Here is a 27,167-nt window from a genome sequence, read left to right as displayed (position 1 = left end):
CAACTTGCATTACTGGCAGCTGCCACAACCAATCTTTTGACCCACTGCTAGATTAGTTGAAAGCTCCGATCCCCTGGCAAATTTCTTGCTGTACTCAGTGTTTCAACACCTCCTAGGGTCCTGTCTGTGTTCCTAGCTTGCTGCACTGTCTCCTGCCAGCTGCTCTGCGGGATCTTCAGCCACTCCAGGTAGGCAACCTGCTGTTCTTCGTCCTCTCTTAGTGTGTTCTTCAGAAAAAATCAAACATTTCCACGATGTAATTTTTGGTGGTCTTCAGAAAAATATGTCCCAAACGTTGCACCATGTAATGTTACTTGTTCCTTTGATATGTGAACTGTTATAAGACTAAGAGGACTACAAGTAATATCCAAAGAAAATATAGGTTTTTATTATCCTTTATCTAGAACATGCATATACAGTTACTGCACATCTTAGCACATCTTACTCTGTCAGGCTACACCCACAACTCCCTGGTCATGTGTGACGTGACATTACTTCCTCTGGTGATCGTCACTTACAGCTTCTTAAGGTTGTCCCACAACAGAGTTTTCAGCACTCGAAGTCACTGTGGCAGCTGTCTGGCACTTGATACCTTATTGAGACTCCGAGACATCACACTCCATCAGTTGCAATGCCTGCATCAATAGAGCCTGGGAGACAGTTCAGAGCTCCAAGTGCCGTTCAGGAGGCTGTTTCTATAATAGAAAGATCTATTGTGTTTTTTGAAAGATGAAATCCAATAATAGGACTTGCCTCCTGGAGCCCTTGACTATCTCTCTGGTACATGTGACTCTGGACCTCAATCAGGGCCAACCTGACAGTGGGAATCTGATAAAGGTTGCGCTACAGGGCAGTTCCCCGACCCCCAACTTCCCCACTGCTTCTCCCCTGAAAAACAATGTCAGAGTATGGTATTAGCTGTCAGCTGTGACTCAGTGGGTAGTACAGTCGCCTCTGAGTCAGTAGGTCCGGTGTTCAAGTCCCATTCCGGAGATTTGAGCACAATCTCTCCATGGCATCGCCATCCCTATCTCTGTAACTCCTGCATCTCTACAACTCTCTGAGATTTCTGCACTCCTCCAATTCTGGCCTCTTGCATATCCCTGATTTTAATCGCTCCACCATTGGTGGCCGTGCCTTCAGCTGCCTGTGCCCCAAGCTCTGGAATTCCCTCCCTAAACCTCTCCACCTTGATTTCTTCCTTTACCCTCCTGTGAAGAATCACCTGGGGAAGTTTTATTACATTAGAGGTGCTATATAAATACATTATTACGACCAGGTGGGAAAGGGGTCTAGGGTTCCTTCTCAGCCTTCACCTGGTCTTACCGTAACAGGGTTTAATTTTAAACACACTGTTTTTTTTAGTTCCCCCTTAGTGAATCCTTATTCACTAACTTCCAATTGTAAGGAAAAGAAACTAGCCAAGCAAGTTTTCTTAGGTTTGAAGAAAAAAGGTTGAACTTTATTAAACTTAAACTCTAATTTGGTTAACGCCTACGGATACGCGACACGCCCACGCTAGCATGCATATGTGATACACGCATGCAGATAGAGACAGAAAAGAGCAGAAAAAATAAAGTAGAAAAGTTTGAGGCAATATCTGAAGATGGTTTTGGTTACTGTTATTTGAGCTCACTGTAAAGTCCTTGATTGTAGATAGGTCTTGCTTTTTGTTGGGCCGCAGTATTCTTAAACCTTGTTCGATGTAGGAGACTTTTCTCTCTTGAAGCTCATGTGTCCTCAGTGGGTCCAGAGACTTGTGAGAAAGAGATGGGAGCAGACAGGAGATGTCTTCTCATTCTAGGAGCAAACAGTCTTTCTGAGTTCAAAAACTCTGTGGCTAGTTCAAAAAACCCTGGACCAGCCAGTTAAGTCATGTGACCAGCTGGTTTAACCATTCCTGGCTTTTGTGGATTGTATCACCTTAGCTGTCTCTGGAATGCTCTTCCTTACAGCTTCAATGTCTGGTGATCAAAATCCATCGTGGGTTGAATATGTCAGGGAATGGTCCTTTGTCTCCACAATCACTGTTTGTTAGTATGCAAATGTTTTTCAGCTAAGTATCTGGCAGCCCTTGTAACAGGCCTTCTCTTCTTCCAAGCAAGTTTAAAAGCAATGTTCATATGACAAAATTAATATGCCTCATTCTTGGCAGGTGGGGGCCTGCATGACAACATGTTGTTGTAATTAAATGCAAGTTGTTTTTGTTGACATGCTTAGTGCAGTACTGAGGAAGTGCTGCAATGTCGGAGATACTGTCTTTTGAATGAGACGTTAAACTGAGATCCTTGACGAAGCAGCAAAGTTCCGCAGGGCCTTGTGTCGAGTCCTGGTTTTGTGCTGGTGGGGCAGGTGTAGCAAATTCCTGCAGAATGAGGGGAAATAACCAGAATTCCCGTTGCTGATCATTATACAGAATCTTTAATGTCACATGCACCTTCAGACAATTGGTCCCACAGCTAAATAGCTAACTGTAGGTTCACCTGCATAAAATAAGCTGCAAACTCTTGCTGAGGGCAGCATATTATTGGCCTTGGAAGTGGAAGTGGATGATGTCAGAGGTTAAAAGAGTTAAATTATGAGGACCAGGTTTGCATTCTGTGGCTTATTGATGATTGAGGGGGGAGCTAATTGGGGTGTTTGAGATGATTAAAGGAGGATGAATGGCGAGAAATTATTTCCTCTGGTGGTGAGGGGGCGGGGGTGGGTAGGGATTCCAGAACAGGGGGGCAGAACCTTAAAATTAAAGCCAGGCCGTTCAGGGGTGATGTCAGGAAACACTTCTTCACACAAAGGGGAGTGGAAATCTGGAACTCTCTTCCCCAAAAAGCTGTTGAGGCTGGGGGTCAATTGAAAATTTCAGAACTGTTTTGGTTAGATTTTTGTTGGTAAGGGAATTAAGGGATACAGAACCAAGGTGGGTAGATGGAGTTGAGATACCGATCAACCATTGATCTAATTGAATGGCAGAACAGGTTTCAGGTCTGAATGGCCTTTCCTGTTCCTGTGGATTCCACAGTTGCCTTCCACTAACCACCCAGATGTGATGGTCATTGAGCACATCTGCTGCTGGACAGCTAGTGTTGGTGGACTGGTCAACTGTAGGTGGCATCACTGCTAAGTCCTTTCCTGTTTCACCCAACATCCACAGATATGCAGTTCTCCAGTAAAGGGTAATGAGATGTTGTCCCAATTTGGGACCCTGGTTGCCAGGCATACTGAGACCAACTAAAGCATCTCCCACTGTGCCGCATCTGAGGTCAGCATAGGGCTAGAATCCAACCTGGGGCAGTTAGTCTGTCTAGCTCAGTACTGGGAGGTGCATTGATACACTAAGCCATGGGGCTGCTCTAACAGGGTTATATTGTTAAGTTCACAATGGATTTTCTGGAGGAAGTTTCACCCTGTGTCTCTTGTAGCTCCTGACAACACCCCCTGAAGTCCCCTCGCTCTCCATCTTTGACTACATATCCACCCTGTGTAGTGACATTGTCAGCTCAGCCCAGAGCTTCATCTCTTCCACCTGGACCTTCTACCTGCAGGCTGATGATGGCAAGGTTGTCGTCTTCCAGGTAATGCAAACACTGCGTCCCCCTCTCACTCTCAGTCTCTGTCTTCCCCCCCCCACCCGCGTCCCACTGTTACTCAGACTTTATCGCACATGCTGTCTCTTGCAGTCTCTGTCTCTATTTTCTTTATGATTATTGGTCTGTTTGTTGTTCTGTCTCTGTCTATCTCTGTCTACACCACTACTCCTCCCCCACCCTCTTCTCTCCCTCCCCCCCCCCTTTCTTCCACTGCCTCTTGCCCCTCTCCCCTCCCTCCTCCTTCCCCCTCTCCCTGCTCCCTCCCTCCTCCTCCTCCACTCCTATCTGGGTTTAATATCTGTTTTCCTGCCCCAATAGGCTCACCCAGACATTGAGTTCCCACCTCCGGAGTTGCAGGCCATGCGATCTGATGTGGGGGAGATTCCCCGGGAATGGATCTCCAGCAGCCACGAGGAGCTGGTACCCGGAACACTGAAACCGCATACAGGTGAGCTGGTGAGGCGGCGGGGACAGGGTTCTGGAACATTCTGTGTCCCATGAACAGCAGCCAAGCATGACGCTTGTCGGAGGGTCGGAAATGCTCAGATGTGGTTACAGATCGAACGAGCTTCCATTTGTATGGCACCTTATCAGGGCACGTCCCAAAGCTCATTCCGACCAGTGAAATGCTTTTGAAGTGTTGTCACTGATGGTTTGTAGGTAAGGGCAGTAGCCAACTTACGCACAGCAAGATGCCACAAACAGGCTAGATGGTCTGTGTTTGGGGGCATTCGTTGTGGGAGGAATGTTGGTCAGGGGACTTCTGTTCTCCATAGAATAGTGTCAGAGGGTAGACGGGGCCTCAGTTTAACGTCTCATCCAAAAGACAGCACCTCTGACAGTGCAGCACTCCAACAGTACTGCAGGGAGTGCCAGCCTGGATTATGGGGCTTGAACCTACAAATGTTGATAGAGGAGAGAGTGCTACCAACTGAGTCAAGCTATATGGGGTTGGGGTTGGCGGTGGGGGTGGGGAATGCGGGAAGTTAGGGAGAGCAGTCACTGCGGTCACAGAGAGAAGCTGGTAAACGAGGCACAAACCCAGAATTACTTGGCACAAAGTTGACTCTCGCAGATCAGAAAAAAGGTTCAAAGTGTGAAATAGATGTAATGTAGAGGGACTGGGCAGGGCACTTTCCCAAGGCAGAGTTAAACATGATTGAAAGTTACCTTTCCTCTGGTCCTTGCTAAACCGTACCTGACCTGGGTTTGCTTCATTGCTTTGACTCCTTGTAGATGATATTGTATGTGTAACCTACCCCCCAGATCCCCGTTTCTCTCTGTAACCAGTCCGCTGTCTGGGAGTGTAGACCCTACCAATGTTCCTCATTCTTTGCAGCTGTGCGTCAAGGTGCGGAGAAGAGAGCGAGTGCAAGACCAGACCCCGTATTCAAACAGGCGTTTACACATCGAGAGGGGTCGCAGTCTCAACACGACTTCCTGGGCTGCATGTCACGGTACGGGAGCTCACCGCTTGAACCAATGTTGTCGGGACTCTGACCCAGGTTTAAGGATGTTGTAACCACAGTACTGACAAACCTGCCTGGGTAGCGTGTCTGCCGAATGTCGAGAGTACACACTTTCCCTCCAGAACCCGTCTGGTCTGCGTATCATAACACCGACCCCTCTGGTCTGGGTATCGTAACAGCAACCCGTCTGGTCTTGGTATCATAGCACCGACCTGTCTGGTCCGGGTATCGTAACAGTGACTCGTCTGGTCTGGTTATCATACCGCCAACCCATCTGATTTAGTTGTCCCACATCTCTTTCCAGCATCAAGGTTGTTAGTTGGTCATCAGATTGCACAATGTCGCTTGGGGGGAAAGGGGAAACCAGACTGAATTCTGGTTGGACAATGGAGGGGCGCAGCATTGGTCCCAGCATCTGGAGTGAAACCAGTCTTTGCTTTTAGTTTGGAATATCTGGCTTCTCTGGACCACTTCGGGGGGCTTCCCCCTCCCCCCAGAGAGGGTGTGAACTGAATGCTGTGAGTCAGTGTCTCGAACTAGTCCCCCCCCCCCCCACCCCAAACCCCACCGCCTCCTGATTCTGGGCAGTTGTATTGTCAGAAGCTCTGGGGAGTGTACGGGAGAAATACTCTCAGTGTACAGCCTCAAGCTCCCAGCATGGAGCATCACTCGGCTCGAGTACGTGTCGAGAATTCGGGTACAGACATTGTGAGCCCCACAAGATTCCCATTTCATTCCCTGTAGAAATTACTGATGCACAATCCTGGATACTGCAGCCTGTCATAGGGAGGGATATTTTGTAAAATTTGCCCTTTCGCACCTTAGAACTTATACATCAACATCTTAAATAAACAAGCCCACAAACAGCAATGAGATAAATGGCTAGATAATTTGTTTTTTTGTGTTGTTGTTTGAGTGATATATATTGGCCCAGGATACCGGGGGAGAACTCCCCTCCTACTCTTCTCTGAAACACTGGCCATAGCATGTTTTACATCCACCTGAGAGGGCAGATGGTGCCCCAGTTTAAAGTCTCATTTGAAAGTCTGCCCCTCTGACAGTGCAGCACTCCTTCAGTACTGACCCTCCGACAGTGCAGCGCTCCCTCCGTACTGACCCTCCGACAGTGCAGCGCTCCCTCCGTACTGACCCTCCGACAGTGCAGCGCTCCCTCCGTACTGACCCTCCGACAGTGCAGCGCTCCCTCCGTACTGACCCTCCGACAGTGCAGCGCTCCCTCCGTACTGACCCTCCGACAGTGCAGCGCTCCCTCCGTACTGACCCTCCGACAGTGCAGCCTTCCCTCCGTGCTGACCCTCCGACAGTGCAGCGCTCCCTCCGTACTGACCCTCCGACAGTGCAGCGCTCCCTCCGTACTGACCCTCCGACAGTGCAGCGCTCCCTCCGTACTGACCCTCCGACAGTGCAGCGCTCCCTCCGTACTGACCCTCCGACAGTGCAGCGCTCCCTCCGTACTGACCCTCCGACAGTGCAGCGCTCCCTCCGTACTGACCCTCCGACAGTGCAGCGCTCCCTCCGTACTGACCCTCCGACAGTGCAGCGCTCCCTCCGTACTGACCCTCCGACAGTGCAGCGCTCCCTCCGTACTGACCCTCCGACAGTGCAGCGCTCCCTCCGTACTGACCCTCCGACAGTGCAGCGCATCCCTCCGTACTGACCCTCCGACAGTGCAGCGCATCCCTCCGTACTGACCCTCCGACAGTGCAGCGCATCCCTCCGTACTGACCCTCCGACAGTGCAGCGCATCCCTCCGTACTGACCCTCCGACAGTGCAGCGCATCCCTCCGTACTGACCCTCCGACAGTGCAGCGCATCCCTCCATACTGACCCTCCGACAGTGCAGCGCATCCCTCCGTACTGACCCTCCGACAGTGCTCAGTACTGCACTGGGAGTGTGCTCAAGTTTCGGGAGTGAAGCTTCTGACACGGAGGTGAGAGTGCTACCCGCTGAGACATGGTGGCCTGTATGGATGATGGCGGATTGCTCCCCTCTTGGCTGTGAGTTGGTTAGGAGGGTAAATTGCTGTGGGTACAGTCTTTGTGACCTGCCTTGAATCTTGCTACCTTCAGGCGCTCTGGCCTTCCCCGCTGGATCCTGGCAGCCTGCCTGGTGCTGTCCATTGTGGTGATGTTGTGGCTGAGTTGTGCCAGTTTAGTGACTGCCCCGGATCAACATGTAAAGACACAGGTGAGTTACATAGAATTTACAGCACAGAAACAGGCCACTCGGCCCAACCAATCCATGCTAGCATTTATTCTCCACTCAAGCCTCCTGCCATCCTTCGTCATCTCACCCTTTCAGCAAATCCTATTTCAGGGATCGGCAACCTTAATAACAAGAGGAGCCATTTAAGAAAAATTTCATCAAACATGCAATTTCTTAAGAGCCACAAAGCTGTTACTCATATGCCAATAATAATGAAAAACAAGACAGACACATTTCAACAAAACTTTAAAGGTTTTTACAAAAAAGTTGTTAATTGAAAGATGCTTTCTCACAAGTACAATGCTAACAAAAGTTTAAAAATCCAAAACAAGTCATTTTATTATCATCAAAATGGTTTTGATTGATCAAGATCGGGAGCCAGTTGAGTTCGTGATGAGCTGCATGTGCCTCTGGAGCCGCAGGTTTTCACCCCCTGGCCTATTTCGTACTCGCTCATGTGTTTATCCAGCTTCCCGTTAAACGTATCGATATTATTCACCGCAACCACTCCCTGTGGTAGCGAGTTCCACATTCTCACCACTCTCTGGTTAAAGAAGTTTCTCCTGAATTCCTTATTGGATTTATTAGTGACTCTTATATTTATGGCCTCTGGTTTTAATCTCCCCCACAATTGGAAACATCATCCCTATGTCTATCCTATCAAACCCATTCATAATTTTAAAGACTTCTATCAGGTCACCCCTTTGTTTCCCTTTTCTAGAGCAAAGTGCCCATCTTGTTCAGTCTTTCCTGATAGTGTTTCGAGTGCTTCCATTTTTTTTGTTCAATTTTGAGAATTTGTGTTAGAAAACTGAAAAAGATTCCATAGATGCTGGAACTTTGTGTGTTTTTTTAAAGGAGGTCACCAGAGGGTTTTTGGACTTGGGTTGTAAACAATTCCTTAGTGGAAGGCACCTGTTCACAGATAAAATACCAACAGGGAGCTTGGTTTTGACTTGGAGAAGATGTTTACGGAGAAGTGACAGGTCAAGATTTATAGGGGTCTGGAGGTTTGATTCTTGTGACATTGTTTTGGTTTCGCTTTGGACAGCGAGTTGGAGTGTAAACTGCTTGGAAGACAGTTGGTTTTTGCCTGCCCAGGAAACCCAGTTCATCACTTTCTCTCCCTTTGAAAGAAACCCTGTGTGTCCAGTGTGTCAGTCTCCTCTTTCTTCCTGTATTTGAAGAAACACTGCGTATCAAATGTGTAGGAACTGAAACCCCTGTTGCCACATCTCTGCTGTAAGGCCTGTCTGAAACCTCTGCATTTCTTGGAAAACCTTCCCCAAACTGATCTTCAACATTGCCTGGAAAGAACTGTTCTAGGAAGATCCCAGTGACAGCCGTCTATAAGCATTTGAAATGCCAAACCAAAACAAAGGACATCTTTCTATATTTTCTCTTTTTTTCTTCAGGAATGAGCAAGTATTCAGCCTAAGTGATTTTTCTGGTTAACCGGTTTATGTATGTGTGTGAGGGGCTAAGGTAAAAAAGGAACTTTAATATTTCAATCTGTGTGTTTATGCTTTACTTCATTACTGGTTAAAATTTGTTTTATAATAAACTAATAATTTTGTTGTTTATTAAAGAAACTTGGTTGGTGTTTTATTCTGGGGGAAAAATAGAGTATATGATTGACCGTATCAGTAAGTGGGAAATTTTAAATATATGTTGTGACTCATGGAGAAGTGGGACTAGAATAAACAGTGCACTCCTCCCACCTCGGTCATAACATATAATTGGGGGCTCTTTGCGGGATAAACCCAATGCCAACAATGTACAATTGTAAGTGGGGTAATAATAATTGAAAAAGGAAAAATAAAAACAACCAGGTTCCTTGTGTAATAAAGTAAAGCCTACACCACTGGAATGTCTTTAACAGTTGCTGTGATTTTTCTGGGGACAGAGGATGTATCCCTGAGTGATTTGAGGAACTTGACCAAGGTTAAACTAATAGCATTGGCAGCAAAATTGGGGTTAGATTTAAAACCAGGAACTAAGAAAGCAGACATAATTGAAGGAATAGCACAACATTTGCAATTGGAAGAAGAAGAAAGCAAAGCAGATGAGGAAGTTTGCACTTGACAAAATGAAAAATAAATAGTGATGAGAAAGCTTGAGCAGGAAAAAGAATTGAAAAAAATTTGAGCTTGAAAAAGAATTGACAATGAAAAAATTTGAACTAGAATTTCAAAGAGAAAGAGAAGGAAGGGAATTCGAAGTTAAAAAGCTGGAACTAAGACACAGGGTGGCTTTGACTTCAAGGACAATTCTGGTGAGGAAAGATCTGACTCCAGCTCAGGACCCAGTGGAAGACTGTTCAAATTTGTGCAAGCCCTCTCTAAGTTTGAGGAAAGGGACATAGAGGCATTTTCCATTTCTTTTGAAAAAATAGTTAATCAGATGAAGTGGCCGTAGGAAAGCAGGACACTGCTTGTGCAAAGCACGTTGATGGGCAGAGCTCGTGAAGTTTATGCCATGCTTTCCGAGGAGGCTTCTGCAGATTATGAAATGGCAAAAAAAGGCTATTCTCACTGCGTATGAGTTAGTCCCTGAAGCTTACCAACAGAAATTTCGGAACCACCAGAGATTGGGCAGACTTATATAGAATTTGAGCGGATAAGCAAATTAATTTTAATCATTGGATACGGGCACTAAGCATAGCCACATCTGAGAACTTTGGAGAACCAACTCACCTAGAAGAATTTCAAAATTCACTCCCACCGTTAATAAGAACCCATTTCGAGAACCAGAAGGTTTCAACAGCCAGACAGGCAGCAGAAATCGCTGATGATTACAAGCTTGTTTATGAGCCCAAATCCTTTGTCCGTCAGCCCTACAAACCCGAGAAGGATAGAAGGTGGGAGGGTGAAAGAAAGGCAAGAAGCCGGGGACAAGAAGGGGCAGATGGGAACGTCCTGGGATCTCCTCCTCAGGCCAGAAAGGAAGATGTTGAGGGTAAAACTGAGGTCCGCAAGCCTAAATGTTACCATTGTCACAAGGTGGGACACTTTTGTGCAAAATGCTGGAAGTTGTGGGGTAAATCCATGGGACTTATTGGGGTACACAAAGCCAATGCAGAGAAAGGGGCCGTGACCGAGAGTACAACAGATCAGGTTGTAGCTACGACTGCAGCTGTAAAGTCAAATACAAAAACCAATGTGAGTGCAGGAGTTGTGAATAAGATACCTGAGAGTTATAGGGAATTCCTGTTGAAAGGAAAAGTAACTCCTTATCCCTCAACTGAGGCAGATAAACCTATAGTTATACTTAGGGATACAGGAGCCACCCAAACTCTTTTGCTGGGGAAAAGCATAACATTTCCACCACAGAGTGCACTGAATGCTAAAGTTTTAGTGAATGGTATTGGCGGGGAGTATATACCTGTACCTTTGTATCAGGTGCACCTAGAGTGTGACCTAATGTCTGGAATGGTAACTGTAGGAGTTGTCCATAGCTTGCCAGTAGACAGAGTTGACCTACTCCTGGGGAATGATTTGGCTGGAGCAAAAGTAGTAGCTTATCCAGTAGTCACGGAAAAACCAAGTGAAGTTAAAGAGTCAGAACAGTTACAGAAAAGGTTCCAGGAATTTTTCCTTCATGTGTAGTAACCCAGGCAATGGCTAAACAAGTTCCATTATCGGAGGTAAAATTGGCACCACAGACAGCTGAATATCTGAAACTTTCTTTGGGGATTTAGATAATCCAAATGAAATGTTTAATAAATCTTCTCTGATCAAGGTTCAGTAAGCTGATCCAGAGTTAAACAAAGTGGCACAATCAGCTCTAACAGAAGCTGAGGCAAAGGGAGTTACAGAAGGCTATTATATTAAAGATGGGATTCTGATGAGGAAGTGGAGACCTCCTCATAGATCTGTGGACAAAGAATGGACGGTTGTTTAACAGATCGGGGTACCGTCAAAGTATCGCCCGGAATTATGAAGGTTAGCGCATGAAATTCTATAGCGGGACATGTGGGGATCCGGAAGACCAAATCATGCGTAAGTCGACATTTTTACTGGCCGGGTCTTTCCAAGGACGTGGTGCAGTTTTGTAAAACGTGCCAGATTGTGGGAAAACCATAACCTGCCATAAAACCAGCACCTCTAATTCCCACACCAGTTATTGGAGCACCACTTAATAGGGTGTTGGTAGACTGTGTAGGACCTTTACTGAAAACAAAAACGGGACACCAATATATACTCACTATCATGGATATGGCTACTCGGTTCCCAGAGGCCATTCCCTTGAGGACAATTTCTGCTAAGCTAGATATGGATTACTGATTGAGATTCAGTCGGATCAAGGTTCCAATTTTATGTTGAAAATGTTTTAGGAAGTTATGGGTAATTTGGGTATAACACAGTTCCAGTCTTCAGCATACCACCCACAGACACAAGGGGCTTTAGAAAGGTACCGTCAGACCCTCAAAATGATGATCAGGACATACTGTCAGGAATATCCCCATGATTGGGATAAAGGGCTAGAATTTCTTTTGTTTGCCACTAGGGATTCACCTAATGAGTCTCCAGGCTTTAGTCCTTTTGAATTAGTTTATGGACATGAGATAAGAGGTCCTCTAAACTAATTAAAGAAAGGTTTTTAAAATAGAGAGATAAATCTTCTGTCCTTTCCTTTCCTTTCCTTTTGGGCCTCCTTATCCTGTGCTACATTATGTATCCATATTCTGGGAATTTATTTTTATTTTATTTTACTTAGAGATACAGCACTGAAACAGGCCCTTCGGCTCACCAAGTCTGTGCCGACCATCAACCACCCATTTATACTAATCCTACATTAATCCCATATTCTCTACCACATCCCCACCATTCTCCTACCACCTACCTACACTAGGGGCAATTTACAATTTACAACCTGCAAGTCTTTGGCTGTGGGAGGAAACCGGAGCACCCGATGGAAACCCACGCGGTCACAGGGAGAACTTGCAAACTCCACACAGGCAGTACCCAGAACTGAACCCGGGTCGCTGGAGCTGTGAGGCTGCAGTGCTAAACACTGCGCCACTGTGCCACCCTGGCTCACGAGAGCCTGCAATGTGGCTCAGGAACACCTTAAAGCTTCCCAATCAACTATGAAGAAATGGGCAGACAAGAATGCAAAGACCCGAAAATTTCAACCAGGGTTTTAGTATTACTGCCTTTACAGAGTGAACCTCTGAGAGCACGGTTCAGTGGTCCATATAAAGTGGTAAAGAGAATTAGTAAAGTAAATTATTTGATTGACACCCCAGATCGCTGGAAAAAGAATCGGCTGTGTCATATCAATATGTTTAAACAATATCATCACTGGGAAGAGGATAAGCAAGCACAGGTATGTCAGGTAATAGGGACAGTGAAGGATGAAAGGGATAGTGAGGATGAGGCAGAAGGAGGCCTAGACAATTCTCAAATTGAACCTCCTACTATCCGGTTAGCTAATACTGAATTGTTAGTGAGATTAGACACTATGCTTTCATATTTAGATGCAGAACGAGAAGACCTAACAAGGCTACTCACAGCATTTCAAGGAGTCTGTAGGGATAAGCCAGGATGTACAACCTTAGCCACACATGATGTGGATGTAGGAGAATCCTCTCCTATAAAACAGCATCCTTATCACTTGTCCAGAGAAACAGGCCCAGATAAAAGCAGAAACCCAATACATGCTGGAAAACCACCTAATTGAACCCAATCAAAGTAGCTGGAGTTCGCCAGTGGTATTAGCGCCTAGACCTGATGGTTCAAATAGACTCTGCGTAGACTACATAAAGGTTAATACAGTAACAAAGACAGACTCCTACCCAATATCTCGCTTGGAAGACTGTATTGAGAGAGTGGGCAGTGCCATGTTTCTTACAAAGATAGATTTGTTAAAGGGATATTGGAAAGTTCCTTTAACACCCCGAGCTAAAGAAATATCGGCCTTTATCACACCAGACAGTCTTTTCCAATGCTAAGTGATGCCATTCACGCCATAAAATGCCCCAGCAACCTTTCAGAGACTAATGAACCAAGTGGTAGCCAGTATTCCTAACAGTGCGGTTTACCGTGATGATGTGCTAGTATACAGTGACACTTGGAAGGACCACTTGCAACAACTGGAAGCTCTGTTAGAAAATTACATTTGGCTGATTTGGTAATAAACTTTGCCAAAAATGAGAATGCTAGACTATTCTGATGGGGTTTACTATTGCAGCCCAATCACTTAAAGATTATCCACAATGTGGGCAAAAATAACATAATTGCAGATGCTTTATCTAGAATCTAATTGAGTTATCTGAGTGCAAAGATGGTACAAAGCAAAATTGTATTAGCTACAAGTAAACAGTGAATGAGTATGAGTGTGAAAATGTGTTTTAAAATTTTTCACTTTTTCCACACTTTGTAATGAAATGCATTTTAAAATGGCGTTTCATTCTTCCAAGGGTGGAGGTGCTATGAGTGCTTCCATTTTTTTGTTAAATTTTAAGAATTTCTGTATTAAAACCGAAAAAGATTCCATAGATGCTGGAACTTTGTGTGTGCTTTTTTTAGGGGAGGTCACCAGAGGGTTTTTGGATGTGGCTTGTAAACAAGCCCTTAGTGGAAGGCACCTGTTTTCAGATAAAATACCAGCAGGGAGCTTGTTGTTTTGACTTGGAGAAGATGTTTACGGAGAAGTGACAGGTCAAGATTTATAGGGGTCAGGAGGCTTGATTCTTGTGGCATTGTTTTGGTTTCGCTTTGGACAGAGAGTTGGAGGGTAAACTGCTTGGAAGACAGTTGGTTTTTGCCTGCCAAGGAAACCCATCTCATCTCTTTCTCTCCCTTTGAAAGAAACCCTACATGTCCAGTGTGTCAGTCTTCTCTTTCCTCCTGTATTTGAAGAAACACTGCGTATCGAATGTGTAGGAACTGAAACTCCTGTTGCTGCATCTCTGCTGTAAGGCCTGTCTGGAACCTCTGCATTTCTTGGAAAGCCTACCCAAACTGATCTTCAAAATAGCCTGGAAAGAACTGTTCTAGGAAGATCCCAGTGACAGCTGTTTATACGCAATTGGGACACCAAACCAAAACAAAGGACATCTTTCCATTTTTTTTTCTTCAAGAATGAGCAAGTATTCAGCCTAAGTGTTTTTTTTGTCTTTTTTGTAACAGAGCTCCAAAACAAAAATCCCTTTTATTTTTCCACATAACCGGTTTATGTATGTGTGTGTATATATGTGTGTGTGTGTGTGTGTGTGTGTGTGTGTGTGTGAGGGGCTAAGGTAACAAAGGAGTTTTTATATTCCATTCTGTGTGTTTATGCTTAACATCATTACTGGATAAAACTTGTTTTATAATCTGACAATTTGGTTTGTTAAAGAAACCTGGTTGGTGTGTTTTATTCTGGGGAAAACAGAGTATATGATTGACCATATCGGTAAGTGGGAAAAAAATTTAAATATATGTTGTGACCCGTGGAGAAGTGAGACTAGAATAAACAGTGCACTCCTCCCACCTCAGTCATAACAATAGTTATAACCACTCAGTTCTACTAAACCCTTGTTAGTCTTTATTCCTCAGGCCCCCTTTATATACATTTTTTAATACCTTTATTAAAACAGATCAATAAACAAAAAACTCAAGTTAAAATGCCATTCTCAGCGTCGATGATGTACTCCAGTCCCTGCAGTGCCCACCGGTCGCAGAAGACCTCAAGGGTACCGGCGGACACCGCATGCTCCTTCTCCAGGGACACCCAGGCGTGAATGTAACCATGGAAGAGGGGCAGGCAATCAGGGAGGACGGACCCCCGACAGCCCGCAGCCTGGACCTGTGAATTGCCACCTTCTCCAGGCCCAGGAGCAGACTGACGAGGAGATCCTCCTCCCAGCCCACGCCCCTCCGTACCAGGTGCCCAAAGATTAGGAGCGTGGGACTGAAGTGCAGCCAGAACTTGAGGAGCAGCCCCTTCAGATAGTCAAAGAGGGGCTGCAACCTCGCACACTCCATATATACCTGAAACACGGACTCGTCCAGGCCACAGAAAGTACAGGCGGCCTGGGAGTCCGTGAACCTACTTAAAAGCCTATTGCACGGGACTGCCCTGTGCAACACCCTCCACCCCAGGTCCCCAATGTAAAGGGGGAAGACTCCCGCGTAGAGAGACCTCCATCGGGGATTACCCTCGCCGACAGATGGAAATGCAGACCGCCAGGGTGTGTCCGGCCAGCGGACGAGGGTGAGGAACTGGAGAGTGTGCAGTAGCAGCCCGTACAGGAAACCCCTCCACACTGATTGGAATGGCACGGAGGGCATTTCCGAGAGGCGGCTCGGGTTTTTTTTTCTTCCCTCTGGTTGGTTGTAACTGCTCCCCCTTGCTCAGTGTAGCTCCTCTCTCCACCTCTGCAACCTCCAACTGCCGCCAGCACTCTCAGCTGAGGCGCGTTGCTGCAATCAGCAGTCAACACTCCAATTAGACAGCAGCCAACCCCAGTGCTGTACCTGTCCTGGGACTGTTTGATGGGGACAGTGTAGAGGGAGCTTTATTCTGTATCTAACCCATTTTTTCCCTTTTTTTTTGTGGCCTTTGTACCCCAGGCCCCTTTTATATCTTTTATGTCGAGGGGGCCTTTATCCTCAGGCCTCCTTTATATACATATTTACATTTTTAAAATAACTTTATTAAAAACAGATAAATAAACCAAAAACTCAAATTAAAATGCCATTCTTGGCATCGACAATGCACTCCAGTCCCTGCAGTGCCCACCGGTTGCGGAAGGCCTCAAGCGTACCGGCGGACACCTCATGCTCCTTCTCCAGGGACACCCGGGCGCGAACGTAACCGCGGAAGAGGGGCAGGCAATCGGGGAGGACGGAACCCCTGATGGCCCGCAACCTGGACCTGTGAATTGCCACCTTGGCCAGGCCCAGGAGCAGACCGACGAGGCGATCCTCCTCCCGGCCCATGCCCCTCCGCACCGGGTGCCCAAAGATCAGGAGCGTGGGACTGAAGTGCAGCTAGAACTTGAGGAGCAGCCCCTTCAAATACTCAAAGAGGGGTTGCAACCTCGCACACTCCGTATAAATGTGGAACACGGACTCGTCCAGGCCGCAGAAAGTACAGGCGGCCTGGGAATCCATGAACCTACTTAAAAGTCTATTGCACGGGACTGCTCTGTGCAACACCCTCCACCCCAGGTCCCCGATTGGAATGGCACGGAGGGCAATTCCGAGACGCGGCTCGGGTTGTGCGGGACCGGCTCCCGAGGAGGGTTTCGGGGCCTGGGTCCAATGAGCAGTTCCGGCTGAACGGGGGTTAGCTCGCCGCCGCAGAGTGTCTAGTCAAAGTTAACGGGTCCTTGACGGCGCTCCTTCGCTTTGGGAGAGGAGTGCGTCAGGGATGCCCCATGTCCGGACAATTGTATACCATCTGCGTGGAGCCCTTCCTGTGCCTGCTTCGCAGGAGGTTGACGGGATTGGCTCTGCGCGAGCCGGCCATGCGGGTCGTCCTCTCAGCTTACGCCGACGACGTGCTCCTCGCAATCACAGATCCCGTTGACTTGCGGAGGATGCGCGACTGCCAGCAGACCTTTTCTGCCGCGTCCTCCGCGAGGATCAATTGGGAGAAATGTTCCGGACTCCTGGTAGGTCAGTGGCGGGTAGACTCCCTGCCGGAGGAGATGACACCTTTTGCGTGGAGCACCACGCACCTCCTCTATCTGGGAGCCCACCTTAGCCCCGCTGAGGAAGCCTGGCCGGCAAACTGGCAGGAGTTGGAGACGAAAGTCACCGCTCGGCTGGGGCGCTGGATAGGACTGCTCCGAGTGCTTTCCTACAGGGGCCGAGCGCTGGTCATAAACCAACTGGTGGCCTCCATGTTGTGGTACCGGTTGGTCACTTTGGCCCCGCCCGCTGCATTTGCCAACAAGATCCAGAAGAAACTCGTCGATTTCTTCTGGGGCAAGAGGAAACACTGGGTCTCTGCCGCGGTCCTGAGTCTCCCGATTGAGGAGGGCGGCCATTCGCTGGTGTGTGTCCGCACCCAGGCTGCGATCTCCGCCTTTGGACCCTGCAGCGATACCTGTACATCGAGCGTCCTCCCAGATGGTGTGCGCTGGCGACGTATTTTTTCCGCCAGTGTCACTGCCTTCAAGACGACACGCAGCTCCCGGTGAAGTCCGTTAGCCGCGCTTCTCTGAGGGAGTTGCCTGTCTTTTACCGGGATCTGTTCCGAGTCTGGAACATGGTCGCTTCCAGTCAGGGCGCTCCCCCGCCGGCGGAGGAGAGCGCCTCGGCTGTCTGGGCAGCCAACTCTGGGGACGGTCCGGTGGGTGAAGGAGTAGCCGAAACCCCCGGAACGCCCCTCACTGTGGGTGGCGAGGGGGCTCTGGAGTGCGGAATGCTCCCAGCCGAGTTGTATTTAACCCCGTTTTTTTTTCTTTTTTTTTCTAACCGCATGCTGTACCTGTCCTGGGAGTGTTTGATGGTGGACGATGTAGAGGGAGATTTACTCTGTATCTAACCCCGTGCTGTACCTGTCCTGGGAGTGTTTGATGGTGGACGATGTAGAGGGAGATTTACTCTGTATCTAACCCCGTGCTGTACCTGTCCTGGGAGTGTTTGATGGTGGACGATGTAGAGGGAGATTTACTCTGTATCTAACCCCGTGCTGTACCTGTCCTGGGAGTGTTTGATGGGGACAGTGTAGAGGGAGCTTTACTCTGTATCTAACCTGTGCTGTACCTGTCCTGGGAGTGTTTGATGGGGGACAGTGTAGAGGGAGCTTTACTCTGTATCTAACCTCCGTGCTGTACCTGTCCTGGGAGTGTTTGATGGGGACAGTGTAGAGGGAGCTTTACTCTGTATCTAACCTGTGCTGTACCTGTCCTGGGAGTGTTTGATGAGACTGTATTGTTTCTCCCTCTGAGTGTTCTATCTGTCTCTTTCTCTTTTGTTGACTTGCAGCCTTTGAGCATTAACGGTGATCAGGAAGGTGTGGAGAAGACCCCCTCATACGGACTGACCCCTTTCATCGCCATGACATTCAGAGAGGAGGAGGATGATGTGGGACCTCTGCCTGTGAAAGTGGATCTGAGTAAAACCCTCATCTAGAACTTTGTTTCCCAATTTAAAGAGACAGTCCCGTCTTGCTTGCTCGAGATACAGTTTCAAAACAAAATTGAGAAATGTTGACACTCTTTCCCCCACTGCTCCTTTATTGTAAATGCATTCGGGACTGTCCCCCAGTGAAAGAATCCCCCTGGATTACACCTTGTAGAATCCAACGTCATCAACAGGCCATCGAAAATCTCTAGACACTGCATTAAAATCTGACTACCTAGGATCCTAAATTCATAATTCTTTATATTGAGAGTCCTCAAGGAGGAGTTTGCAAGATTCTGGGATGTCTCCAGATCCCTCTGGATCGTATTGTGATCTGACCTGACCTGTCTACATGCTCTGTGATGTGGACCCCATTACTGAGCTCCTTGATCTTTGGTCATTGTGACTGTGACAGAGTGAGTTTGGGGGAGGGAGATGCCATTAAATCTTTCACCTGCTCTCTCTTAGAGGTTGTGGAGGGATTCCTGGGTTCGAGGCTATTGAGTTCTGAGGGGACTAATAATCCTGACCAAATTAGGAGTGTATTCCCTGCACTAAACAAAAAGCTTTGAACAGTTCCAACTTTGAGGCCAGAATTGGAAGGGTTTCACGGCAGAACTCTGTCGAGTGCTCTTAGCTATTCCATTCTGTCATCAAATGTGAAATGCTGCCCGGGGAGGATTGGCCTCGGTTGAGGGTGGGAGGTGTTTTGAGCCTGTGAATGGCTCACATCAACTGGCACAGGTAGGGTCTGTCAAGATCTGCAGGCAACTTTACAGCAATTGAGTTTGTAAGAAGAGATGGAAGATTTTTCATTTGACCAGATGTCCACTGGGACACAGCCGAGTCCAGATGGTGAGGTAGGGGGGGAGGTGGTTCTTGTTTAGGGAAGAGAAAGATTCCAACAGTTTTCCCAGGTCTGTGTTCATCCTGCTGGGCACAGGAGGTACAACCTTCACATCCTTAATGGTTACAAGAGGAGGGAGGGTCCGATAGCTCTTGGATGATGGGGAGTGGGGGCGGTGATGGGTTTGGACTCGTGAATGGGGATATTCTGACCTACGTGGATGGATTTGGACTTGCATGTTGGGATGGGTTGTAATTTTGATACAGGGCTGGAGAATAAATTGCCTTTTGGGAAGGGAAGTGTGTTGGCAGGACAATGTTGGGTGAGGGACCACATCAAAGAGCCAAACCCCAGTTCCCTTTGGGTTTTGATTGTGGAGAATTCTCTTCACTCTATTTCAACTGAAGTGGGGAAGGGTCAAATCATTGGCCTACCTGCTGACCAGGAAGTGTTTCATTGCTTCCTGCCTCCCCTCCCCTCCCAGCCAACAGGCAATTCTTTTCCAGATTTTCGACAGAAAGGATGGGATGGCAATTAAGTTTCAAGCTTGAGTTTCTGTAACCGGGGGTGGGGTGGGAGGAAAGAAATGGGATGAAGTGGAACTTTGTGATTGGACATCCCCAGCGAGCAATGAAAGTTAGTTCAGTAGCAACTCCTGAGTTGTTATTTTACTCTTTCACGGAATGTGGGCATCACTGGCTAGCCCAGCATTTATTGCCCATCCCTAATTGCCCTTGAGGAGGTGGTGGTGAGCTGCCTTCTTGAACCGCTGCAGTCCATGTGGGGTAGGTACACCCACAGTGCTGTTAGGAAGGGAGTTCCAGGATTTTGACCCAGCGACAGTGAAGGAACGGCGATATAGTTCCAAGTCAGGATGGTGTTTGACTTGGAGGGGAACTTGCAGGTGGTGGTGTTCCCATGCATCTGCTGCCCTTGTCCTTCTAGGTGGTAGAGGTCGCGGGTTTGGAAGGTGCTGTTAAAGGAGACTTGGTGCGTTGCTGCAGTGCATCTTGTAGATGGTACACACTGCTGCCACTGTGCATTGGTGGTGGGGGCAGTGAATGTTTGTGGATGGTGTGCAAATCAAGCGGGCTGTCAATGACTCTGAGGGAGCCAATTTTAGTTGATCAAGTCTTTCAGCCCTCAAATGAATGGTTTTTCCTCTGTTCAAGTCTCAATATCCAAGAACCTTTAATGATAAACCAAGTGTGCAGGACTTATTTCATTTCCCAGTATATTGGGAAGGCAGGGACTGTTACTGCCTTTTAGGTTTCATGAGCAGGGGAACCTTCTGGCTCCTCAGCAAAGTGACCATTTGTCATGTGTGGCCCAAGAGCATTGGGTGACAGATGTTCCCCTGCGTGCAGATATTCCACTCTGTGCGGAGACTGGGGTAAGAACCCCGACTGATTTTCTCTCCCCACAGCTGTGTCCGAAATGATCCTGGCTAATTCAGCATAGATCAGTGATGGAACCTGAGACTGGCCTGTCTGTGTGATTCAGTATGTCACTAGGCAATGCAGTCACTTACTGAGCCACCTTGACACTCCTGGTGTACATTGTTTAGAAATCAGTTGCCAGTAGTCCCATCATTAACTGGGTCTCTTGGGTTTCCTCCCAGTTTAACTTTTAGTTTAATTTATTGTAAATATTACTAAGCTGCCTGGAGCGCGTGCACACACACACACATACTCACTCACTCTGTCTCTTGATCTCCATCACTCTCTGTCTCTCTTCTTTACAGTGTCTCTCTCTGTCTCTGTCTCTGTGTCTGTGTGTGTCTCTCTCTCTCTGTCTGTTTCTCTGTCTGTCTGTCTCTCTCTGTCTGTCTCTCTCTCTCTCTGTCTCTCTCTCTCTCTGTCTCTCTCTCTGTCTCTCTCTCTCTCTGTCTCTCTCTCTCTGTCTGTCCCTCTCTGTCTGTCTGTGTGTACTCTGTCCCTCTCTGCTCTGTCTTGCTTGCCCTCTGTCACATTCTCTCCCAGGAGCGTCATCAAATAAAATTTGAGCACAAGCCGCATAAGGAGATATTAAGCTAGATGACCAAAACTTGGTCAAAGAGTAGCTTTAAGGAGTGTCTTCAAGGAGGAGAGAGAGGTGGAGAGGTTTAGAGAGGGAATTCCAGAGCTTAGGGTCCAGGCAACTGAAGGCACGGCCACCAATGGTGGAGCGATTAAAATCAAGGATCCTCAGGCGGTCAGAATTATGAGTGCAGAAATCTCGGACGGTTGTAGGACTGGAGGAGATTACAGAGATAGGGAAGAGCGAGGCCATGGAGGAATCTGAAAACAAGGATGAGTGTTTTAAAATTGAGGTTTTGCTTAACCAGGAGCCAATGCAGGTCAGCGAGCTCTCTGTCACACCTTCTCTCAGTTGCTTTGTTTCTTTCTATCTGTCTTTCGCTCTTTATTTATTTCTGTTGCTCGCTCTCTCACTCACGCTATCCTGCTGTCTTTCGCTCTTCATCATTCTTGCATTCCGGTTTGTTTTCATGCTATCTCTTTTTCCTGTCCCTCTGAACGAAGTACTTTACTTTTATGAGAACAGAGCTGCCAACTTGACAGTTGGATTTAAGATGTGGATCTATCTTGCTGCTTTCAGAAGAACAGAGCAAAAATGGGTAGAAATAAAAAGTTGAGGTGTGTAACATGTTTGGGAGGATTAGGTGACTTTGGTTCCTAAAGCTCTGCACCACTGGGAAATTTCTTCCTGTCATGTCTGTGTTTGTTGTCAGCTAATTGATCGGGATTTGATTAGTCAATATCTCCATTATTACTATATCATGTGAACAGCAGGAGAAGGCCAATTAGATGGACCCTGGTTGTCTATGATCCAGTTATTCCTATGGGTGGAAAGTGATGGCTTCGCTCTTGGTGCTCTCTGGTCACAGGCAGCACCAGCTGTTGCCCTGAGAGTTGACTGCTTGCGTGTTAGCCATTGGGACTCTGTCGCATTATTGGCACTAGTGCAGTGCAGGTCTCAATTACAAATCATTAACCGTTTACCACTGTGGTTTTGGTGTATGCATCCCGAGAGATAGGGTAGCATAGTGATAATGTTACTGGATTGGTAATCCAGAGGCATGGACTAATGATCCCGAGGCATGAATTCAAATCCGACCACAGCAGCTGGGAAATTTAAATTGTTCATTAAATAAATCTGGAATAAAAAGCTAGTCTCAGTAATGGTGACCATGAAACTACCACATTGTCACTAATGTCCTTTAGGGAAGGAAATCTGCCGTTCTTACCCGGTCTGGCCTACATGTGACTCCAGACTCACAGCAATGTGGTTGACTGTTAACTGCCCTCTGAAATGGCCTAGCAGGCCGGTCAGTTGTACTCAAGAAGGCAGCTCACCACCACCTTCTCAAGATCAATTAAGGATGGGCAATAAATGCTGGCCTTGCCAGGGATGCCCACATCCCATGAATGAATTAAAAGTAAGTAAATTCCACTTACTTCAACTCTTTGAGCTCAGTTTCAGTGGGTGCAACTACATCGTCACATTCCTGTGAGAAAGGGATGGGATCCTGTAATCTCAGCCTTGCACTGAGGCTGTTTTATTTCTGTAGGCAAGGTCTGTGTTCTGTGTTTGAATGCCGTCCTGAGGGTGAGGGAACCAGGGGTTGGGGCCAATCCTGGGATTTGAAACACGGAATCTGAGGGACATAATCCATGCCTCAAATATTTGCTGGAGACTCTTCCATCCTTCCCATCGCCCCTACCTGGGTTGACTCCTGTTGTCTCTGCATTGTGCATGCTATGGCATTGAAAGCTTTAGACTACAACCAGATCCAGGTCAAACCAAGCTTTGAGGACACACTGCGGAGAAATCCTTTTCCTTTTTGAAGTCCTCCTCTCCTCGGAGGCTAAGACTCTGCCGTAAAGCTCCACCGGTGCCACTTGCCATGTTGTTCAAGGGGAATTCATTCTGTATCAGCAGGGTGCTCGAGTGTGGGGAGGGGTGTAAGGTGGGCGTGTCACACCCAAACTGGATCCCATCCTCTACCAATGTGCATTTACACACGCACTGTTTCCAGGGTCACGATCAGGAGCAGGGCACCCCTCCCCGAGGCTGGTAATAAACTGGAGCCAATGATGTCAGCTCAGCTGAGCTTGGTAAACTCGGCACAAACCTGGGATGGGAGCTTGGAGCTTCCTGGTCTTAGTGCCGCACTCACTGGCACAGTGGGAGAGTCCAATGCAGGAATACTTTAAAACAGATGCCATAAGTTCTCTTTAATAGAACTGAAACACTCTGTACTTAAAACCTTTGTTAGAAAATATTGGGGTCTGGGGATGTGGTGGGAATGTATTCAAAGCCCTCCTGGATGGACATTGTTAACTTTTAAACTTCCCCTTCCGCTGTTTATCAGTGAGAGGAACTGGTCAGGTGTCTTAATGGAGCGGATTGTTTATCCGGCCAGGGAGAGGGTTTAATGGGAACAGAACGGGTCTTTGCTGAATTCAATGTATTTGATCTGCCCTCTGGTCAATGGCCGTAGTCTGCAGAGGGAGACCGGAGCCCCATGGACCTACCCAGAGGTTAGAGGTCGGTGGCTGCAGCTTGTTGAGAGATTGCCTGCTGCGGCTACTTTCACAATTTTCAGACACAAGTGAAACAGAGAATTCTCCTGATGTGCTGAGGCCCTGACTGTGTAGGAGAATGTCCTAGTGATTCAGCTTCCTAGTGTCCTTGTGTGGACAGATGTGCTAATGTGTGTAGAGAGATACTACTGCTGAGGGCATGCAGTCTGCTGGATTCTGGCCTGGGTGACACATTGAACAAAGTAAGTCATCCTGTAGGTGCTATGCCTGAAGCTTCAAGCTGAGGGAACAGAAGCACGTGGTTTAAACTCGGACAACATTGGGCTCTTGCAAACTGATGTGTTTCAGTCAGCTCACCTGGCATCAAAGTGGAAGATTCTTTCACTGAGTAACGTCAGCACACTGCATCGTTTTCATTTCAAACTTCTCCCCTCCCCTCCTGATGCACGTTATGGGGGAGTACCATGCGTGACAGCCACCCTTGTGGTATCTCACCCTCAGTGTTCATTCTTCACATGTGAGCCCCTACATGGGAATGTGTTGGGCAGCTATTCTACTGTGGGCAGCGTCGCAGTTGAACTTGATCCTGCCCTTGTGTGACACATGGATACTTTCCAGCAGGATGGGTGGCAGTGGTGTGTGGGAGGGATAGTGACCATAGACAGGAACTTCAGCTGATGGTTCACCTCCCTAATGCTGAAGGTTGCAGAGATCAATTTCAAAGCCCCTTTCCTGGTGCCCTGACTGAGTCCAATAAACACAATGTTGATCAGGAATGGAGTCTGGGATCTTCCCGGCCTCTGATTTAAGATCCGCGTGCATTGTCTGATCTATAACCATTCCCTCTTCAGCTCAGGATTTCCTTCCTTCAATTCCACGAAATTCCCAACTGTTCCCTTTTGTTTTGGTTTTATGGGGGGGGGGCAAGTTAAATAAAATGTTGTCAAACTTTAACATTTCACACTGGTTTCTCCTCATTCCTGGTTGACCTCAGCCTAGATTCTGACTGGACTGGATTACCTGGACTCATGACTGGAAAAAGCTATCACTTCACAAGACAGCCCTCAGCAGTAACCAACAACAACTCATTACAATTGTAGCTCAATCCTGCTAGGAACTGGTGGGGGCTGGGTAATTAGGGAGTGGGGGTGTGAGTGGAAGCTTTGTAATCAGGGGTCTAGCTAATTCTTGAACCAAGGAAATCGTGCTCTGGTTTGCTGATCTGTCAGATAGCCTTGCTCTCATTCATTTTCTTTGTGTGCCAATTCTAGTTGGACTGTATTCTAAGAGGTTTCATTTTCACAACCCCAACTGCCCCCAGGCTCCTGCTATTGGTTGTCCAACATGTCAATCCTCGTGGCAATTGGTCAATATTGGTGCTGCAATACCCACAATCCTCAGTGCTTCAGAAATCGCACTATTCATCCTGCAGTATGATTGGTCAGACCCGTGACTGCATTGCATCCTGGGCAGGTTGCTGCCCTACAGTTTGTTGCAACTCGCAATGGAGGAGTTTTTCTCCTGGGATTAAACGCCATCCCTCTTTATCTCAGCCTATTGACATATTCCTTCCTCATGTGCTTATCCAACTTCCCCTTATATGCATCTATGCTGTTCACCTCAACCACGCCCTGTGGTATAGAGGCCTGCTTTAGGCTGGGAAAAAGAACTCGACCTGAACCACAGCAGAGCTGAGCCCGACCCGGCCCAAGTCCCTCCGATTTTACCCCAACCCGAACCAAACCTGTCACTACTTGGCCTGACCCGACCATCCCTTTACTTACCTTCCTGACATCAAACCTGTAAGAAGCTGCAGGACCTGCGCGATGACGTCATAGTGACATCACTCGCTCACTGCGCAGACTCAGTTTCGTCCCGGACTCCCAGCTCAGGTAAGTTTTTTTTTAATACTTACCAGCAGAGCACTTACCATGTGTGTCCGACCCGGTTTGGCCATACCCGACTTGATCCGGACTCGGCCCGGCCTGACCCAAGCCCAAAAGCCGGTCCCGGACGATGGGCCTGACCCGACCCGAACCCAACACGTCGTCGGGTTCGGGTCGGGTAGGGTAGCAGGCCTCTACTGTGGTAGCAAGTTCCACATTCTAAACATTCTCTAAATAAAGGAGTTTCTCCTATGTTGCCTGTTGAATTTATTAGTGACTATCTTGTATTTATGTCTGCTTGTTCTGGTCTCCCCCACAAGTGGAAACATATTCTCTACGTCTACCCTATCAAACCTTTTCATCATTTTAAAGACCTCGATTAGCTCACTCCTCAGTCTTCTCTTTTCTTTAGAAAAGACCCTCAGCCTTTCCTCATAGTTATAACCCCTGAGTTCTGGTATCATCTGTGTAAATCCTTTTTTACATCTCCTGTGGCTTTATACCTTTTTATAAATATGGAGAGCAGAACAGTGTCCAAGTGTCGTCTAAGAAAGGTCCAACATAACTTCTAAAATAAAACCAAAATACTGCGGATGCTGGAAATCTGAAATAAAAATAAAGTGCTGGAAATATCAGCAGGTCAAGTAGCATCTGTGGAAGGAGAAGCAGAGTTAACGTTTCAGGGTAGTGACCTTTCATTAGAACTGCTGAGATCTAAAGAGACTGGGGTTTCAGGTACATAGAACAGATAAAATGTCCTGGACAGGTACAGAAAATAATCAAAAACTCATGGAATGCTGCCCTTTATATCTAAAGAACTAGAATACAAGGGGGTAGGAGTAACGTTTCAATTATACAAAGCCCTAGTTAGACCGCACATGGGGTTACTGTTCAGTTCTGTGCGCCACGTTAGGAAAGATATATTGGTCTTGGAGGGAGCGCAGTGTAGATTTACCAGAATGATAGTTGAACCCCAAGGGTTAAATTAAAAGGAGACGTTACACAATCTAGGGTTGTATTCCTGGAATTTAGAAGGTTAAGTGGTCATGTGAGCCGCATGGAAGATGGCAGGATCCCCAAGGACACATTGTACAGCGAGCTCGTCACTGGTACCAGACCCACCGGCCGTCCATGTCTCCGCTTTAAAGACGTCTGCAAATGCGACATGAAGTCCTGTGACATTGATCACAAGTCGTGGGAGTCAGTTGCCAGCGATCGCCAGAGCTGGCGGGCAGCCATAAAGGTGGGGCTAAAGTGCGGCGAGTCGAAGAGACTTAGCAGTTGGCAGGAAAAAAGACAAGCGCAAGGAGAGAGCCAATTGCGTAACAGCCCTGACAACCAATTTTATCTGCAGCACCTGTGGAAGAGTCTGTCACTCTAGAATTGGCCTTTATAGCCACTCCAGGCACTGCTTCACAAACCACTGACCACCTCCAGGCGCTTACCCGTTGTCTCTCGAGATAAGGAGGCCAAAGATAAGAAGATAAAGTGGCAATTTGAAGTTTTCAAGATATTAAGAGGAACAGATAGGATAGATA

General features: G+C 47.3%; 1 protein-coding gene across 1 annotated transcript in view; it reads left to right on the top strand.

Annotated features, from left to right (window-relative positions):
• Nucleotides 1–24,660, top strand: part of tmem59l (transmembrane protein 59-like) — a 39,830-nt gene extending 15,170 nt beyond the window's left edge. The window contains exons 4-8 of the mRNA XM_068015991.1: nucleotides 3,420–3,572; nucleotides 3,906–4,035; nucleotides 4,927–5,044; nucleotides 7,148–7,265; nucleotides 18,212–24,660. Coding sequence (XP_067872092.1) covers nucleotides 3,420–3,572; nucleotides 3,906–4,035; nucleotides 4,927–5,044; nucleotides 7,148–7,265; nucleotides 18,212–18,358 — 666 coding nt within the window. The 3' untranslated portion in view covers nucleotides 18,359–24,660. The remainder of the gene's footprint in view (nucleotides 1–3,419; nucleotides 3,573–3,905; nucleotides 4,036–4,926; nucleotides 5,045–7,147; nucleotides 7,266–18,211) is intronic.
• Nucleotides 24,661–27,167: the final 2,507 nt, after the last annotated feature.

The sequence above is a fragment of the Heterodontus francisci genome, chromosome 36 (genome assembly GCF_036365525.1).
Source record: "Heterodontus francisci isolate sHetFra1 chromosome 36, sHetFra1.hap1, whole genome shotgun sequence".
NCBI lineage: Eukaryota > Metazoa > Chordata > Chondrichthyes > Heterodontiformes > Heterodontidae > Heterodontus > Heterodontus francisci.
The sequence above is the reverse complement of the archived record's forward strand: the minus strand, read 5'-3'. Positions and strand labels throughout refer to the sequence as shown.